This window comes from Montipora foliosa, chromosome 9 (genome assembly GCF_036669935.1).
Source record: "Montipora foliosa isolate CH-2021 chromosome 9, ASM3666993v2, whole genome shotgun sequence".
NCBI classification, from domain to species: Eukaryota; Metazoa; Cnidaria; class Anthozoa; order Scleractinia; family Acroporidae; genus Montipora; species Montipora foliosa.
The window spans coordinates 22,777,645-22,797,303 of NC_090877.1; the positions used below are offsets into that span (position 1 = coordinate 22,777,645).

At 39.7% G+C, this 19,659-nt stretch overlaps 1 protein-coding gene across 1 annotated transcript in view; it reads left to right on the forward strand.

Annotated features, from left to right (window-relative positions):
- The window catches only part of LOC137971570 (uncharacterized), a 30,613-nt gene extending 15,963 nt beyond the window's left edge, over positions 1-14,650 (forward strand). The window contains exon 7 of the mRNA XM_068818377.1: positions 13,887-14,650. Coding sequence (XP_068674478.1) covers positions 13,887-14,131 — 245 coding nt within the window. The 3' untranslated portion in view covers positions 14,132-14,650. The remainder of the gene's footprint in view (positions 1-13,886) is intronic.
- Positions 14,651-19,659: the final 5,009 nt, after the last annotated feature.

The following is a 19,659-nucleotide window of genomic DNA, read 5'->3' on the forward strand; positions in this document are numbered from 1 at the left end:
CAAAACCACATAACAATTCTTCAAATATTGTGCCAGTCTTTCTTTAGCAAGGGAATCCCATGCGCCATTGGTAGTCTGATCAGCTATTTACGATCAGTTGCAATGGAAATATTTTCCATGAAATGCGGGTATTGAGTGACCATTTTTATCGGTATGTAGAATTAGATGCAGAGTTCCCCTTTTGGAATGATCGGCTCTGGGCACTTCAAAGAACACGAAAAGTGCGTAACCTCCATCGATATGGACCCTCAACAGTACGGTATAGACCAGACAACGGACATAAAATCTCGACCCAAAAGAGCAAATGCAAACTTGACCTCTTTATTACGGACACTTTTGTAATAAGGTGTGATAGTTTGTGAATGTCGTACAACTTCCTGCTGGTAGCACCGTGACACTCCTGAATACCAACGAAACCGTATATTTTACTAAAAGACCCTGTTCGCATACCCTGAAAGCACAATCTCCTTCGGTCTTCCTAAAAAATATGGAATAGGAAGGAGATTCTCCCAGCCGCCTCAACGTTTCGTATTGAGCATGCGTTAAAAATTCAAACGCATTTGGTTGTCACCCATGCGTGCCCAGTAACCGCAAAACCACAAAATGAAAACAACTGTGGCAAAAAGTCGACAACCAATGGATCATTTCCTTGGATATTCAAGATAGTCATACCTTCAAATAGCCGTTTCATTTTTTAATGAAAAATTTATAGGTTTGTGGCCGACTAATCTCTGTAACCGACATACGGAGGAAATATTCATGAAATATTCAGATCGCTACAAAAAATTGTAGAACTAGTAAGATTCATCGTTTTCTCGGACGAACTATTTTTACTGGTGGTTGCGCGCTGCGTTGTGCATGTGGGACAGGAGAAACCAGAGAAATGGAGATAAATTTCTGCAAATTGCTTTCGTGAAGTGCTCGTTTCGGTATCATCGGTGGGGTGTTAATATTCTTATCTTCAAAGATTTGGGGGTATAAATTAGGGATGTTTGTGAACGAACAGATACGAAGACGAAAAGATGTCTGGTAGAGATCTTGCAAGAAGGCTGTTGAGAATGATGAACGTTTCTGTAAAACTGAAGTGAGTGTCTTCTTTGAGCTTACTGGAAAGGGTATCTAATGAGTCTTTTTCCTTTCGTCTTTTATTGTTTCTCAGCAATCGCTTACAAAAAAAGCTGATGCTTTTCAGAAAAATATAACTTGCCATCGGGCGTTCTTTTCTTTAGAGCTCTAAAAGGAATCGATGGTTTAGGGTCACGCGAGGAAACTGTTCGTCACAGTTGGAAATTAATTGTTAATTAAACCTACTTGTGTTGCTTACTTGCGATACCCGCCTTTGCTCGTCATATTTTTGTCATGGTTTGATTGCTGCTCAAATGACGCTTATAACAGCGCAAGCAAAATGATGAAGTAACATATTGGCTTAACAGTATCTGTCCAATCTTCAATTTTTAGAAGAACTTTTTCTTATAAGAACATTCAGGCTGAGATTGACCAGAATTTTAAGAACATACTAAAAACATACCCTGGCTGAGAGTCAGTTAAGAACGCCGGTCTTTATTTTGCCCATTTGTTTTTGGTTTTTGTGAGTAGTATAAATAAAGGCAAGAGAAACGTTAACCTGTAGTCTAACACGATAATTAACTCTAGTACTTAGGGACATTCTTTACTCGTGATGTTTTACTAAAAGGCCCTGCTGTTCGCATACCCTGCGAGCGGAATCTCCTTCGGTCTTCTAGAAAAATCGGGAAGAGGAATTGTGCCAGCCGCCTCAACATTTCGTATTGAGCATGCGTTAAAAATTCAAATGCATCGGGTGTCAGCCGTGCGTGACCAGTAACCGCAAAACCACAAAATGAAAACAACTGTGGCAAACATTCGACAACCAAGTAATCACTTCCTTGGAAACGCAAGATAGGTCGTACTTTCAAATTGCCATTTCATTTTTTTATGAAAAATTTATACGTTTGTGCCGGACTAGTCTCTGCAACCGACATACGGAGGAAATACTCATAGGAATTGATCATGCGCAAATTTAAAAGCAGGCTTGACAAGTCGAAACTGGACTGACTCATCCATTTGTTTGGGTGAGCCGTAAATCAAAGAATGTCGAGGCGGCTGGTAGACTCTCCTTCCTTTTCCCGATTTTTGTAGGAAGATCGAAGGAGACTCCGCTCGTAGGATACTGTTCGCACTACACGAATCTGTCAGCGAAGCCATTTTTAGTGCGAACGAATTTTTTCAGGCACCACAATTTTGCAACTGCCACCAAATTTTAAAAATGCCGTAGACTTGCCTTGGAGGTCTTGGATGTTTTGTCAGGCTACGAAACCTTGACGGGTCATATTTCGCAATATGATATTTACTGGGTTGCCTATGGGCAAACCCAGTCGAGGTCTACGTTTAGTTTGTTTGTTTTCTTTTTTTTTTTTTTTTTTTCCGTGTCGGTAAAAGTCTTGCCTGTCACTCCCCTGGTAAGTGTTGCCTTTGTGTATAGAACCTTTTGCGCGTATTTTCTTAGGATCGAGAGGGTAGTGGAACTGCGTAGATTTCTCTGGTGGACACAGTAGAATCATCAACTTAGCCTGCAATGGCGTCGAAAGTCATGCAACGCGAATGGCGTTTTAGTGGGTCCTTAAACAAAATATACCATTATGGAGCTCAATAATGGAAAGTCAGTTGGATAAACTAGGCATGAATCTCAAAAGCGACGAGTACTGGACTTCAACAACAATCTATCGCCCGTCGAGACGAAATCAAAGTGAGCAGTATTTACCTGAAGTACATGGTAATTTGACACAATTGAGTTTCTTGTCTTCACGCACGCAATCAAATAGGAAGAGGTTTTCGCCTCTAAGAGCAAATATGTTGTTTGTTTCAATAAAATTTTCGCTGGAAAAGGATTCTGTGGTATTTTCTGCCTTTGTGAATTATAATATCATGTTGTGTATTGAATTTTCGAGCTTAAGGTTCAAATGTGATATGGGAGAAGTTTTTTAGTATTGCTCTGTAAGCAGGAAGGGTTCACAGGCCTGTTGGAAGCGTGCTTGAGTTTCAACAAAATGAGGCCCAAAATCAGTGAAAACTTTTGACGCAGATGAATAATAAAGTAGCTGCTATTTCCAAAATGATGGAATTACCTGGTGATAAATAACGTCGTACGCGTCTTGGAGAGTAAATTTTGACTTTGCATAAACAAGAGTTGGGCGATTGTGATCTTTGTTTTGACTTCGCTCATTTCATTGTCAAACTTTATAACACTTGACAGAAAAAGAAACTTACAAAAACCCGGTATCTTGCCATCATTTGACACAGATGCTTCACTGTTTGGCGAGTAAACATGCCGCGGTAACTTAATCACGGCGCCCGCTGAATTCCGGCCATGTCACTTTCGATTTTGCAATTTACTTGAACGTAGCAAAAATCTCCCAAAATGTTTGTCGCTGATCGTAACTTTTTATATTCTATAGATCGTTTTCACGTGACGTCATCACCTTCCAAAATCTAAAACTAAAGATCCACCAAAGTTTTTATCCCCATCAGGCATAAGAGGCGGCATATCTATATCTGTTGACAATTTCACAGCTCAATAGCGTGCTTCGTTTGGAAACCAGAGCATTTTGAATTTCCGGATTATGTAGGTGCGTGACACAAAGCTACGATCAAGTTTGTTGAAAAATATATACTTATCTCATGATTTTGAGCCCTTTTAGAAGTTAGAGCATTAGGAAAAGTGCTTATGTAAATGCTTGTTTTTTCAGTAGTGATAATCAGTCGCCTAGATAGCCAAAGTCAGTTCCAGATGTTCACACTATTTTCCGGCCGCCATATTGGTGTACCACTGAGGTACACCAATATGGCGTTTTCATACTGGGCTCTGTAAATTTCTGCGAAACATTTCGACGAATATCTGAAGTTTGGGGAAACGCAGAGGCCTAAAACTTGGACAAGTGTCTTATTTCTTTATCTTCTATAAGATAACAATTTCTTAGCGTTTTGCACTGGATAGTTTTTGATTTATTTTTTTTATTGCGTGACAGTGAAAACGATCTATATTCAAGGTTCAAAATTAATGTTGTTTTCATGTCGTAAATATTTTATTCTCGATCGACCGTCCGGGAAACTTCCTTCTGCTCTTTCTGAAAACTGTGTATCAATATTTATTTGCTTTTTCATCAATATTTGTTTTGCATAAAGCACGCTAACAGAATCTGTACCTTGCTGAGTTCGCATTTGTTAGCGTTAATAGTATTTTCGGTCAGATGTTTCTGTTTGCCATGAGGGGTTTATTGTTTTGGTCTCCCATCCCAACACTAACCCCGCGAAACAGGGCTTGACTTCAGTGAAGTTTAGTATTACAAAATTTTCGGATGCTCATAGGGCACACTTGTGGTGAAAAGAAGTTGTGAGGGAACTTGAAAATTATCAACATGTCAGCCCAAAAGCCAATGTTTCTCGCTTCTCTTTTATTTGTTATTCTTCAGAGACTGGAATGCTGTATTTCAATACCACACAATTCAGTGCCTTCTGATTTTCTGTAGCTCGTACCACAGGCAAGCCAGTGTATGCTTCACAGAAGCATCTAGTTACTGGGTTGCCTTATAAGGCAAACCCAGTCGAGGTCTGCGTTTAGTTTGTTTGTTTTCTTTTTTTTCTTTTTCTTCTTTTTTTTTTTTTTTTTTTCCGTGTCGGTAAAAGTCTTGTCTGTCAGTCCCCTGGTAAGTGGTGTCTTTGTGGATAGAGCCTTCTGCGCGTATTTTCGTAGGATCGAGAGGGTAGTGGAACTGCGTAGATTTCTCTGGTGGACACAGTAGAATCATTAACTTAGCCTGCAATGGCGTCGAAAGTCATGCAACGCGAATGGCGTTTTAGTGGATCCTTAAACAAAATATACCCTTATGGAGCTCAATAATGGAAAGTCAGTTGGATAAACTAGGCATGAATCTCAAAAGCGACGAGTACTGGACTTCGACAACAATCTATCGCCCGTCGAGACGAAATCAAAGTGAGCAGTATTTACCTGAAGTACAAGGTAATTTGACACAATTGAGTTTGTTGTCTTCACGCACGCAATGAAATAGGAAGAGGTTTTCGCCTCTAAGAGCAAATATGTTGTTTGTTTCAATAAAACTTTCGCTGGAAAAGGATTCTGTGGTATTTTCTGCCTTTGTGAATTATAATATCATGTTGTGTATTGAATTTTCGAGCTTAAGGTTGAAATGTGATATGCGAGAAGTTTTTTAGTTTTGCTCTGTAAGCGGGAAGGGTTCACAGGCCTGTTGAAAGCGTGCTCGAGTTTCAACAAAATGAGCCCCAAAATCAGTGAAAACTTGTGACGCAGATGAATAATAAAGTAGCTGCTATTTCCAAAATGATGGAATTACCTGGTGATAATAACGTCGTACGCGTCTTGGAGAGTAAATTTTGACTTTGCATAAACAAGAGTTGGGCGATTGTGATCTTTGTTTTGACTTCGCTCATTTCATTGTCAAACTTTATAACACTTGACAGAAAAAGAAACTTTTTAAAAACCCGGTATCTTGCCATCATTTGACGCAGATGCTTCACTGTTTGACGAGTAAACATGCAGCGGTAACGTAATCACGGCGCCCGCTGAATTCCGGCCATGTCACTTTTCGATTTTGCAATTTACTTGAACGTAGCAAAAATCTCCCAAAATGTTTGTCGCTGATCGTAACTTTTTATATTCTATATTCACGGTTCAAAATTAATGTTGTTTTGATGTCGTAAATATTTTATTCTCGATCGACCGTCCGGGAAACTTCCTTCTGCTCTTTCTGAAAACTGTGTATCAATAGTTATTTGCTTTTTCATCAATATTTGTTTTGCATAAAGCAAGCTAACAAGATCTGTACCTTTCTGAGTTCGCATTTGTTAGAGTTAATAGTATTTTCGGTCCGATGCTTCTGTTTTAAGAGGAGTACATTGTTTCGGTCTCCCATCCAAACACTAACCCCGCCCGGCAGGGCTTAACTTCAGTGAACTTTAGTATTAGAAAGCCTTCAGATGCTCAGAGGGCACACTTGTGGTAAAAAGAAGTTGTGAGGGAACTTGAAAATTATCAACATGTCAGCCCAGAAGCCAATGTTTCTCGCTTCTCTTTTATTTGTTATTCTTCAGAGACTGGAATGCTGTATTTCAATACCACACAATTCAGTGCCTTCTGATTTTCTGTAGCACGCACCACAGGCAACCCAGTGTATGCTTCACAGAAGCATCTCTTTTTTTTTTTTCCGTGTCGGTAAAAGTCTTGCCTGTCACTCCCCTGGTAAGTGTTGCCTTTGTGTATAGAGCCTTTTGCGCGTATTTTCTTAGGATCGAGAGGGTAGTGGAACTGCGTAGATTTCTCTTGTGGACACAGTAGAATCATCAACTTAGCCTGTAATGGCGTCGAAAGTCATGCAACGCGAATGGCGTTTTAGTGGATCCTTAAACAAAATTTACCCTTATGGAGCTCAATAATGGAAAGTCAGTTGGATAAACTAGGCATGAATCTCAAAAGCGACGAGTACTGGACTTCGACAACAATCTATCGCCCGTCGAGACGAAATCAAAGTGAGCAGTATTTACCTGAAGTACATGATAATTTGACACAATTGAGTTTTTTGTCTTCACGCACGCAATGAAATAGGAAGAGGTTTTCGCCTCTAAGAGCAAATATGTTGTTTGTTTCAATAAAATTTTCGCTGGAAAAGGATTCTGTGGTATTTTCTGCCTTTGTGAATTATAATATCATGTTGTGTATTGAATTTTTGAGCTTAAGGTTCAAATGTCATATGGGAGAAGTTTTTTAGTATTGCTCTGTAAGCAGGAAGGGTTCACAGGCCTGTTGGAAGCGTGCTTGAGTTTCAAGAAAATGAGGCCCAAAATCAGTGAAAACTTGTGACGCAGATGAATAATAAAGCAGCTGCTATTTCCAAAATGATGGAATTACCTGGTGATAAATAACATCGTACGCGTCTTGGAGAGTAAATTTTGACTTTGCATAAACAAGAGTTGGGCGATTGTGATCTTTGTTTTGACTTCGCTCATTTCATTCTCAAACTTGACACTTGACAGAAAAAGAAACTTACAAAAACCCGGTATCTTGCCATCATTTGACACAGATGCTTCACTGTTTGGCGAGTAAACATGCCGCGGTAACTTAATCACGACGCCCGCTGAATTCCGGCCATGTCACTTTCGATTTTGCAATTTACTTGAACGTAGCAAAAATCTCTCAAAATGTTTGTCGCTGATCGTAACTTTTTATATTCTATATTCACGGTTCAAAATTAATGTTGTTTTCATGTCGTAAATATTTTATTCTCGATCGACCGTCCGAGAAACTTCCTTCTGCTCTTTCTGAAAACTGTGTATCAATATTTATTTGCTTTTTCATCAATATTTGTTTTGCATAAAGCAAGCTAACAGAATCTGTACCTTGCTGAGTTCGCATTTGTTAGCGTTAATAGTATTTTCGGTCAGATGTTTCTGTTTGCCATGGGGGGTTTATTGTTTTGGTCTCCCATCCCAACACTAACCCCGCGAAACAGGGCTTGACTTCAGTGAAGTTTAGTATTACAAAATTTTCGGATGCTCATAGGGCACACTTGTGGTGAAAAGAAGTTGTGAGGGAACTTGAAAATTATCAACATGTCAGCCCAGAAGCCAATGTTTCTCGCTTCTCTTTTATTTGTTATTCTTCAGAGACTGGAATGCTGTATTTCAATACCACACAATTCAGTGCCTTCTGATTTTCTGTAGCACGTACCACAGGCAAGCCAGTGTATGCTTTACAGAAGCATCTAGTTTCATATGTAGCGTGCTCAGCTAAATTCTTTATTTACCCACATATTGCATATCAGCTGAAATTCGGCGGAAGGCGAATCCTTACCACCAAAACTACCATCGGGGAATGAAGAGGAATAATAGAATAAGAATAACGGAATTTTTTTTGCCAAAGCAAATGTTTCCCGGTTTACGGCCCCAGGTGAACCGTTGTTGCGGAACCACAACTTGCTTCCCGGGAAGCAAAAATGTTTTTGAATTTGTTCAGAAAGCAAATGTTTCCTCGTTTGCGCGCCGAGGAAACATTTCGGGAAACAATGTTTCCACCGTTTCCCACAACAATGTTTCGTTTGCGGCCGCCTTAACTCCTGGCCTACATTTATATGTGCCTTGGAACTGTTAACATATTCACAGAATATTGGTATAGGTGGTTTGCAACCAATCTCTAGAGACACAGATAACAATGCCGCAATGTACAATTGCTGGTGGACGAACAAAAGAAGCTGATGTTTCGTCCACCAACATGGCGGCGATGACGTACCGTGGCAAACCACCTATTTTAAATTCTATCATTCATTTCTTGACTCGCTAATGACGTTATGTAACGTCGAAACGCCCTCGTTTTTAGCAGTTTTCTAGTTTCCTGTGGATTTTTAGAACTTTTTAGCTTTAAGCTTTAACATCAAATTACAGAAATTTCATATATTTTCTACCGGACCAATCTCTGTTATGCCAAATGTACTTAATTTAATATTGCTCGTGATTCATGTAGACTGTGATATTGGGAGACGATTTTCTTTTTTGTGAGATCGCTACAAACAATTGTAGAACCAGTAAGATTCATGGTTTTCTCGGACGATCTATTTTTACTCGTTGCGCGCAGCGTTGTGCATGTAGGACAGGAGAAATCAAACAAATGGAGACAAATTTCTGCAAATTGCTTTTGTGGAGTGCTGGTTTCGGTATCATTGGTGGGTTGTTGACTTTCCTATCTTTAAAGATTTGGGAGTATAAATTAGGGATGTTTGTGAAGGAACAGATACGAAGACCAAAAGAATTGCATCGGGTGTCAGCCGTGCGTGACCAGTAACCGCAAAACCACAAAATGAAAACAACTGTGGCAAACATTCGACAACCAAGTAATCACTTCCTTGGAAACGCAACATAGGTCGTACTTTCAAATTGTCATTTCATTTTTTAATGAAAAATTTATACGTTTGTGCCGGACTAGTCTCTGTAACCGACATACGGAGGAAATACTCATAGGAATTGATCATGCGCAAATTTAAAAGCCGGCTTGACAAGTCGAAACTGGACTGACTCATCCATTTGTTTGGGTGAGCCGTAAATCAAAGAATGTCGAGGCGGCTGGTAGACTCTCCTTCCTTTTTCCGATTTTTGTAGGAAGATCGAAGGAGACTCCGCTCGTAGGATACTGTTCGCACTACGCGAATTTGTCAGCGAAGCCATTTTTAGTGCGAACGAATTTTTTCAGCCACCACAATTTTGCAACTGCCACCAAATTTTAAAAATGCCGTAGACTTGCCTTGGAGGTCTTGGATGTTTTGTCAGGCTACGAAACCTTGACGGGTCATATTTCGCAATATGATATTTTCATATGTAGCGTGCTCAGCTAAGTTCTTTATTTACCCACATATTGCATATCAGCTGAAATTCGGCGGAAGGCGAATCCTTACCACCAAAACTACCATCGGGGAATGAAGAGGAATAATAGAATAAGAATAACGGAATTTTTTTTGCCAAAGCAAATGTTTCCCGGTTTGCGGCCCCAGGTGAACCGTTGTTGCGGAACCACAACTTGCTTCCCAGGAAGCAAAAATGTTTTTGAATTTGTTCAGAAAACAAATGTTTCCTCGTTTGCGCGCCGAGGAAACGTTTCGGGAAACAATGTTTCCACCGTTTTCCACAACAGTGTTTCGGTTGCGGCCGCCTTAAGCACCTGGCTTACATTAATACGTGCCTTGGAACTGTTAACATATTCACAGAATCTTGGTATAGGTGGTTTGCAACCAATCTCTATAGACACAGATAACAATGCCGCAATAAACAAAAAGGAGTTGATGTTTCCGTCCACCAACATGGCGATGACGTAACGTAACAAATCACCTATTTTAAATTCTATCATTCATTTCTTGACTCGCTAATGACGTTATGTAACGTCGAAACCGGCCTCGTTTTTAGCAGTTTTCTAGTTTCTTATGGATTTTTAGAACTTTTTAGCTTTAAGCTTTAACATCAAATTACAGAAATTTCATTTTCTTTTATGATTTGAAACCGGAGCAATCTCTGTTATGCGAAGTGTACTTAATTTAATATTGCTCGCCGGTGATTTTAAACTTGTAGACTGTGAGAGGAATGTGATATTCTCAGATCGCTACAAACAATTGTAGAACCAGTAAGATTCATGGTTTTCTCGGACGATCTATTTTTACTCGTTGCGCGCAGCGTTGTGCATGTGGGACAGGAGAGATCAAACAAATGGAGACAAATTTCTGCAAATTGCTTTTGTGGAGTGCTGGTTTCGGTATCATTGGTGGGTTGTTGACTTTCCTATCTTTAAAGATTTGGGAGTATAAATTAGCGATGTTTGTGAAGGAACAGATACGAAGACGAAAAGAATTGCATCGGGTGTCAGCCGTGCGTGACCAGTAACCGCAAAACCACAAAATGAAAACAACTGTGGCAAACATTCGACAACCAAGTAATCACTTCCTTGGAAACGCAACATAGGTCGTACTTTCAAATTGTCATTTCATTTTTTAATGAAAAATTTATACGTTTGTGCCGGACTAGTCTCTGTATCCGACATACGGAGGAAATACTCATAGGAATTGATCATGCGCAAATTTAAAAGCAGGCTTGACAAGTCGAAACTGGACTGACTCATCCATTTGTTTGGGTGAGCCGTAAATCAAAGAATGTCGAGGCGGCTGGTAGACTCTCCTTCCTTTTCCCGATTTTTGTAGGAAGATCGAAGGAGACTCCGCTCGTAGGATACTGTTCGCACTACACGAATCTGTCAGCGAAGCCATTTTTAGTGCGAACGAATTTTTTCAGCCACCACAATTTTGCAACTGCCACCAAATTTTAAAAATGCCGTAGACTTGCCTTGGAGGTCTTGGATGTTTTGTCAGGCTATGAAACCTTGACGGGTCATATTTCGCAATATGATATTTTCATATGTAGCGTGCTCAGCTAAGTTCTTTATTTACCCACATATTGGAAATGAGCTGAAATTCGGTGGAAGGCGAATCCTTACCACCAAAACTACCATCGGGGAATGAAGAGGAATAATAGAATAAGAATAACGAAATTTTTTTTGCCAAAGCAAATGTTTCCCGGGTTGCGGCCCCAGGTGAACCGTTGTTGCGGAACCACAACTTGCTTCCCAGGAAGCAAAAATGTTTTTGAATTTGTTCAGAAAGCAAATGTTTCCTCGTTTGCGCGCCGAGGAAACGTTTCGGGAAACAATGTTTCCACCGTTTTCCACAACAGTGTTTCGGTTGCGGCCGCCTTAAGCACCTGGCTTACATTAATACGTGCCTTGGAACTGTTAACATATTCACAGAATCTTGGTATAGGTGGTTTGCAACCAATCTCTATAGACACAGATAACAATGCCGCAATAAACAAAAAGGAGCTGATGTTTCCGTCCACCAACATGACGATGACGTAACGTAACAAATCACCTATTTTAAATTCTATCATTCATTTCTTGACTCGCTAATGACGTTATGTAACGTCGAAACGCCCTCGTTTTTAGCAGTTTTCTAGTTTCCTGTGGATTTTTAGAACTTTTTAGCTTTAAGCTTTAACATCAAATTACAGAAATTTCATATATTTTCTGATTTGAAACCGGACCAATCTCTGTTATGCCAAATGTACTTAATTTAATATTGCTCGTGATTTATGTAGACTGTGATATTGGGAGACGATTTTCTTTTTTGTGAGATCGCTACAAACAATTGTAGAACGTATTCTCGGACGATCTATTTTTACTCGTTGCGCGCAGCGTTGTGCATATGGGACAGGAGAAATCAAACAAATGGAGACAAATTTCTGCAAATTGCTTTTGTGGAGTGCTGGTTTCGGTATCATCGGTGGGGTGTTGACTTTCCTATCTTTAAAGATTTGGGAGTATAAATTAGGGATGTTTGTGAAGGAACAGATACGAAGACCAAAAGAATTGCATCGGGTGTCAGCCGTGCGTGACCAGTAACCGCAAAACCACAAAATGAAAACAACTGTGGCAAACATTCGACAACCAAGTAATCACTTCCTTGGAAACGCAAGATAGGTCGTACTTTCAAATTGCCATTTCATTTTTTAATGAAAAATTTATACGTTTGTGCCGGACTAGTCTCTGTGACCGACATACGGAGGAAATACTCATAGGAATTGATCATGCGCAAATTTAAAAGCAGGCTTGACAAGTCGAAACTGGACTGACTCATCCATTTGTTTGGGTGAGCCGTAAATCAAAGAATGTCGAGGCGGCTGGTAGACTCTCCTTCCTTTTCCCGATTTTTGTAGGAAGATCGAAGGAGACTCCGCTCGTAGGATACTGTTCGCACTACGCGAATCTGTCAGCGAAGCCATTTTTAGTGCGAACGAATTTTTTCAGCCACCACAATTTTGCAACTGCCACCAAATTTTAAAAATGCCGTAGACTTGCCTTGCAGGTCTTGGATGTTTTGTCAGGCTACGAAACCTTGACGGGTCATATTTCGCAATATGATATTTTCATATGTAGCGTGCTCAGCTAAGTTCTTTATTTACCCACATATTGGAAATGAGCTGAAATTCGGTGGAAGGCGAATCCTTACCACCAAAACTACCATCGGGGAATGAAGAGGAATAATAGAATAAGAATAACGGAGTTTTTTTTGCCAAAGCAAATGTTTCCCCGTTTGCGGCCCCAGGTGAACCGTTGTTGCGGAACCACAACTTGCTTCCCAGGAAGCAAAAATGTTTTTGAATTTGTTCAGAAAGCAAATGTTTCCTCGTTTGCGCACCGAGGAAACGTTTCGGGAAACAATGTTTCCACCGTTTTCCACAACAGTCTTTCGTTTGCGGCCGCCTTAAGCACCTGGCTTACATTAATACGTGCCTTGGAACTGTTAACATATTCACAGAATCTTGGTATAGGTGGTTTGCAACCAATCTCTATAGACACAGATAACAATGCCGCAATAAACAAAAAGGAGCTGATGTTTCCGTCCACCAACATGGCGATGACGTAACGTAACAAATCACCTATTTTAAATTCTATCATTCATTTCTTGACTCGCTAATGACGTTATGTAACGTCGAAACCGGCCTCGTTTTTAGCAGTTTTCTAGTTTCTTATGGATTTTTAGAACTTTTTAGCTTTAAGCTTTAACATCAAATTACAGAAATTTCATTTTCTTTTATGATTTGAAACCGGAGCAATCTCTGTTATGCGAAGTGTACTTAATTTAATATTGCTCGCCGGTGATTCTTGTAGACTGTGAGAAGAATGTGATATTCTCAGATCGCTACAAAAAAATGTAGAACCAGTAAGATTCATTGCTTTCTTGGACGATCTATTTTTACTGGTGGTTGCGCGCTGCGTTGTGCATGTGGGACAGGAGAAATCAAAGAAATGGAGACAAATTTCTGCAAATTGCTTTTGTGGAGTGCTGGTTTCGGTATCATCGGTGGGGTGTTAATATTCCTATCTTTAAAGATTTGGAGGTATAAATTAGGGGTGTTTGTGAAGGAACAGATACGAAGACGAAAAGATGTCTGGTGGAGATCTCGCAAGAAGGCTGTTGAGAATGATGAACGTTTCTGTAAAACTGAAGTGAGTGTCTTCTTTGAGCTTATTGGAAAGGGTATCTAATGAGTCTTTTTCTTATTTGTTTCTCAGCAATCGCTTACAAAAAAAGCTGATGCTTTTAAGAAAAATATAACTTGCCATCGGGCGTTCTTTTCTTTAGAGCTCTAAAAGGAATCGAAGGGAGTTTAGGGTCAAGCAAGGAAACTGTTTGTCACAGTTTGGAAATTAATTGTTCTTGTACAATTAAACTTCTCCTTTGATTGTTTAGGTGTAAGAAATCAGAGGAAGATTCTACTGCATTGTTTGTTGGGCGATTTAGTGTGTAGAGTGCCGTTTTTGTTGGACTGTCATCTGGTCATATCATTCTTGGACGAGCAGATGTGTGCAATCACTTCATTTCATTCGTGTGAGGGTAGAACATCAAGCCGTACTGTCAGTTGTCGAAGAACTTTCTCTTCAATTCGAGAACAGTTGTTTAGGAAGTTTACCGACACCAATTATATTTGCTCGTGACTAATAACCGATTCACACCAACAAGACATGCTTAATTAAACCGGCTTTAACAAAATAAAAATAAGTCACAGAAAAATGTAGGACTGGTTTTTCCATGAGATTCAGGTTTGTTTCAACACATGCTTTGACCTGTGCTAAATTCGTAGTCGACAGAAGTCAGTAAACATGATTTAAAATGAAAACACTTTGAAACCGTGTGTAACTAAACATGTTTGAAATGGGGCATAAGTTACTTCATATTTCGGAGATATGCGGTTTTAGGGTTCAGTGAACTGACGCCTGACAGAGTTCACGCCAAAGCTATCAATAATTAAATCCCTAAACTTTCCATATCGTGAATAATTTATGGACGTAGAATAGAAGAAACATTTTCACCGAACTTCATTATATATTTTTAAATGTATTCCGTGTTTGTGAATGTGAATTCAGTGTTCAGTTAGTTTGAACCTACTATCTTTTGTTTCTACCCAAATAAGGAAGATAACCATGGATGTTACTTAATAGTTATTACTTAATACTAATTTCTTAATAAAGCTGTTCATCAAAAAAATCAGTCAAAATTGATGCCCCCAAATGCTCGTTTGTTTATATATTGACGCTGCGTTTCATGACGCAATATTTCCGGTAGGTTTCTCAAATACACTAGCCTTGATCAGATAGAGAACGCGTGTTTTACTCTCTTTTTCTGTGAGTGGCTTCTTTCCTAGTCTGGAAAAGTGCGTAAAGAAACCGTGCTGACTGGGAAAACATCTTTGTTAAAAATAAAAGACTGCTGAAGGAAACAAAGTTAACCTGTCATTAGAAACACTATAGAAACAATGGTAACGCAAACACAAGTAGGTTTTTTAAAACCTACTTTTGTTGCTTACTTGCGATACCCGCCTTTACTCGTCATATTTTTGTCATGGTTTGATTGCTGCTCAAATGACGCTTATAACAGCGCAAGCAAAATGATGAAGTAACATATTGGCTTAACAGTATCTGTACAATCTTCAATTTTTAGAAGAACTTTTTCTTATAAGAACATTCAGGCTGAGATTGACCAGAATTTTAAGAACATACTAAAAACATACCCTGGCTGAGAGTCAGTTAAGAACGCCGGTCTTTATTTTGCCCATTTGTTTTTGGTTTTTGTGAGTAGTATAAATAAAGGCAAGAGAAACGTTAACCTGTAGTCTAACACGATAATTAACTCTAGAACTTAGGGACATTCTTTACTCGTGATGTTTTACTAAAAGGCCCTGCTGTTCGCATACCCTGCCAGCGGAATCTCCTTCGGTCTTCTAGAAAAATCGGGAAGAGGAAGGAGATTGTGCCATCCGCCTCAACGTTTCGTATTGAGCATGCGTTAAAAATTCAAATGCACTCGGGTGTCAGCCATGCGTGACCAGTAACCGCAAAACCACAAAATGAAACAACTGTGGTAAACATTCGACAACCAAGTAATGACTTCCTTGGAAACGGAAGATAGGTCGCATGCGCAAATTTAAAAGCAGGCTTGACAAGTCAAAACTGGACTGACTCATCCATTTGTTTGGGTGAGCCGTAAATCAAAGAATGTCGAGGCGGCTGGTAGACTCTCCTTCCTTTTCCCGATTTTTGTAGGAAGATCGAAGGAGACTCCGCTCGTAGGATACTGTTTGCACTACGCTAATCTGTCAACGAAGCCATTTTTAGTGCGAACGATTTTTTTCGCCCACCACAATTTTGCAAGTACCGACTACACTTTAAAAATGCCGTAGCCTTGCCTTGGAGGTCTTGGATGTTTTGTCAGGCTACGAAACCTTGACGGGTCATATTTCGCAATATGATATTTTCATATGTAGCGTGCTCAGCTAAGTTCTTTATTTACCCACATATTGCAAATGAGCTGAAAATCGGTGGAAGGCGAATCCTTACCACCAAAAACTACCATCGGGGGATGAAGAGGAATGATAGAATAAGAATGCCGGAAATTTTTTTGTCGAAGGAAATGTTTCCCCTTTGCGGCCCCAGGTGAACCGTTGTTGCGGAACCACAATTTGCTTCCCGGGAAGCAAAAATGTTTCTGAATTTTTTCAGAAAGCAAATGTTTCCTCGTTTGCGCGCCAAGGAAACATTTCGGGAAACGATGTTTCCACCATTTCCACATTAATGTTTCGTTTGCGGCTGCCTTAAGCACCTGGCTTACATTCACGCGTGCCTTGGAACTGTTAACATATTCACAGAATATTGGTATAGGTGGTTTGCAACCAATCGCTAGAGACACAGATAACAATGCCGCAATGTACAATTGCTGGTGGACGAACAAAAGAAGCTGATGTTTCGTCCACCAACATGGCGGCGATGACGTACCGTGGCAAACCACCTATTTTAAATTCTATCATTCATTTCTTGACTCGCTAATGACGTTATCTAACGTCGAAATGCCCTCGTTTTTAGCAGTTTCCTAGTTTCTTAAGGATTTTTAGAACTTTTTAGCTTTAAGCTTTAACATCAAATTACAGAAATTTCATATATTTTCTGATTTGAAACCGGACCAATCTCTGTTATGCCAAATGTACTTAATTTAATATTGCTCGTGATTCTTGTAGGCTGTGATATTGGGAGACGATTTTCTTTTTTGTGAGATCGCTACAAACAATTGTAGAACCAGTAAGATTCATGGTTTTCTCGGACGATCTATTTTTACTCGTTGCGCGCAGCGTTGTGCATGTGGGACAGGAGAAATCAAAGAAATGGAGACAAATTTCTGCAAATTGCTGTTGTGGAGTGCTGGTTTCGGTATCATCGGTGGGGTGTTAATATTCCTATCTTTAAATATTTGGAGGTATAAATTAGGGATGTTTGTGAAGGAACAGATACGAAGACGAAAAGATGTCTGGTGGAGATCTCGCAAGAAGGCTGTTGAGAATGATGAACGTTTCTGTAAAACTGAAGTGAGTTTCTTCTTTTAGCTAACTGGAAAGGGTATCTAATGAGTCTTTTTCTTTTCGTCTTTTATTGTTTCTCAGCAATCGCTTGCAAAAAAGCTGATGCTTTTGAGAAAAATACAACTTGCGATCGGGCGTTCTTTTCTTTAGAGCTCTAAAAGGAATCGATGGTTTAGGGTCACGCGAGGAAACTGTTCGTCACAGTTGGAAATTAATTGTTAATTAAACCTACTTGTGTTGCTTACTTGCGATACCCACCTTTACTCGTCATATTTTTGTCATGGTTTGATTGCTGCTCAAATGACGCTTATACCAGCGCAAGCAAAATGATGAAGCAATATATTGGCTTATCAGTATCTATACAATCTTCAATTTTTATAAGAGCTTTTCTTATAAGAACATTAGGCTGAGATCGAGCAGAATTTTAAGAACATACTAAGAACATACGCTGGCTGAGAGTCAGTTAAGAACGGCGGTCTTTATTTTGCTCATTTGTTTTTGTGAATAGTATAAATAAAGGTAAGAGAAACGTGAACTTGTAGTCTAACACGATAATTAACTCAAGCACTTAGGGACATTCTTTACAGGCCCTGCTGTTCGCATACCCTGCCAGCGGAATCTCCTTCGGTCTTCTCGAAAAATCGGGAAGAGGAAGGAGATTGTGCCAGCCGCCTCAACGTTTCGTATTGAGCATGCGTTAAAAATTCAAATGCACTCGGGTGTCAGCCATGCGTGACCAGTAACCGCAAAACCACAAAATAAAAACAACTGTGGCAAACACTCGACAAGCAAGGAATCACTTCCTTGGAAACGCAAGATAGGTCGTACTTTCAAATTGCCATTTCATTTTTTAATGAAAAATTTTTATGTTTGTGGCGGAGTAGTCTGTAACCGACATACGGAGGAAATATTCATGGGAATTTAGACAAAAAAATATCAAAAAATATCGATGACGATTGATCATGCGCAAATTTAAAAGCAGGTTTGACAAGTCGAAACTGGATTGACTCATCCAATTCTTTGGATGAGCGGTAAATTAAGGGATGTCGAGGCGGCTGGTAGTGTCTCCTTCCTTTTCCCGATTTTTCTAGGAAGATCAAAGAAGACTCTGCTCGTAGGATACTGTGCGCACTACGCAAATCTGTCAACGAAACTATTTTTAGTGCGAACGATTTTTTTCGCCCACCACAATTGTGCAAGTACCGCCAAACTTTAAAAATGCCGTAGCCTTGCCTTGGAGGTCTTGGATGTTCTGTTAGGCTACGAAACCTTGACGGGTCATATTTCGCAATATGATATTTTCATATGTAGCGTGCTCAGCAGAAAATCGGTGGAAGGCGAATCTTTACCACCAAAAACTACCATCGGAGGATGAAGAGGAATGATAGAATAAGAATGCCCGAAATTTTTTTGCCGAAGGAAATGTTTCCCGTTTTCGGCCCCAGGAGAACCGTTGTTGCGGAACCACAATTTGCTTCCCGGGAAGCAAAAATGTTTCTGAATTTGTTCAGAAAGCAAATGTTTCCTCGTTTGCGCGAAATGCGAAATGTACTTAATTTAATATTGCTCGTGATTCTTGTAGACTGTGATATTGGGAGATGATTTTCTTTTTTGTGAGATCGCTACAAAAAATTGTAGAACCAGTAAGATTCATTGTTTTCTCCGACGAACTACTTTTACTGGTTGTTGCGCGCAGCGTGGTGCATGGGGGACAGGAGAAATCAAAGGAATGGAGACAAATTTCTGCAAATTTCTTTTGTGGAGTGCTGGTTTCGGTATCATCGGTGGGGTGTTAATATTCCTATCTTTAAAGATTTGGAGGTATAAATTAGGGATGTTTGTGAAGGAACAGATACGAAGACGAAAAGATGTCTGGTGGAGATCTCGCAAGAAGGCTGTTGAGAATGATGAACGTTTCTGTAAAACTGAAGTGAGTTTCTTCTTTTAGCTAACTGGAAAGGGTATCTAATGAGTCTTTTTCTTTTCGTCTTTTATTGTTTCTCAGCAATCGCTTGCAAAAAAGCTGATGCTTTCGAGAAAAATGTAACTTGCGATCGAGCGTTCTTTTCTTTAGAGCTCTAAAGGAATCGCAGGTTAGGGTCACGCGAGGAAACTGTTCGTCACAGTTTGGAAATTAAGTGTTTTACAATTAAACTTCTCTTTTGATTGTTTAGGTGTAAAAAATCAGAGGAAGATTCTACTGCATTGTTTGTTGGGCGGTTTAGTGTGCCGTGTTTGTTGGACTGTCATCTGGTCATATCATTCTTGGACGGGCAGATCTGTGCGATCATTTCATTTTATTCGTGTGAGGGTAGAACATCAAGCCGTACTATTGTCGAAGAACTTTCTCTTCGATTCGAGAACAGTTGTCTAGGAAGTACACCGACACCTATTATATTTGCTCGTGAAAAGCTATTTGTGGATTGAGATATGCGCCGGGATTCAAGGTTCAAAACGAGCGTGGTGAAACTTCACCACAAAGTTATTAATATTAATCCCCAAAACTTCACATTTGAATTTGTGAATGTGAATTGAGTGTTCAGTTAGTTTAATCAGTTAGTTTAATCTATAATCTTTTATTTCTACCCAAATAAGAAAGATAGCCATGGATTTTAC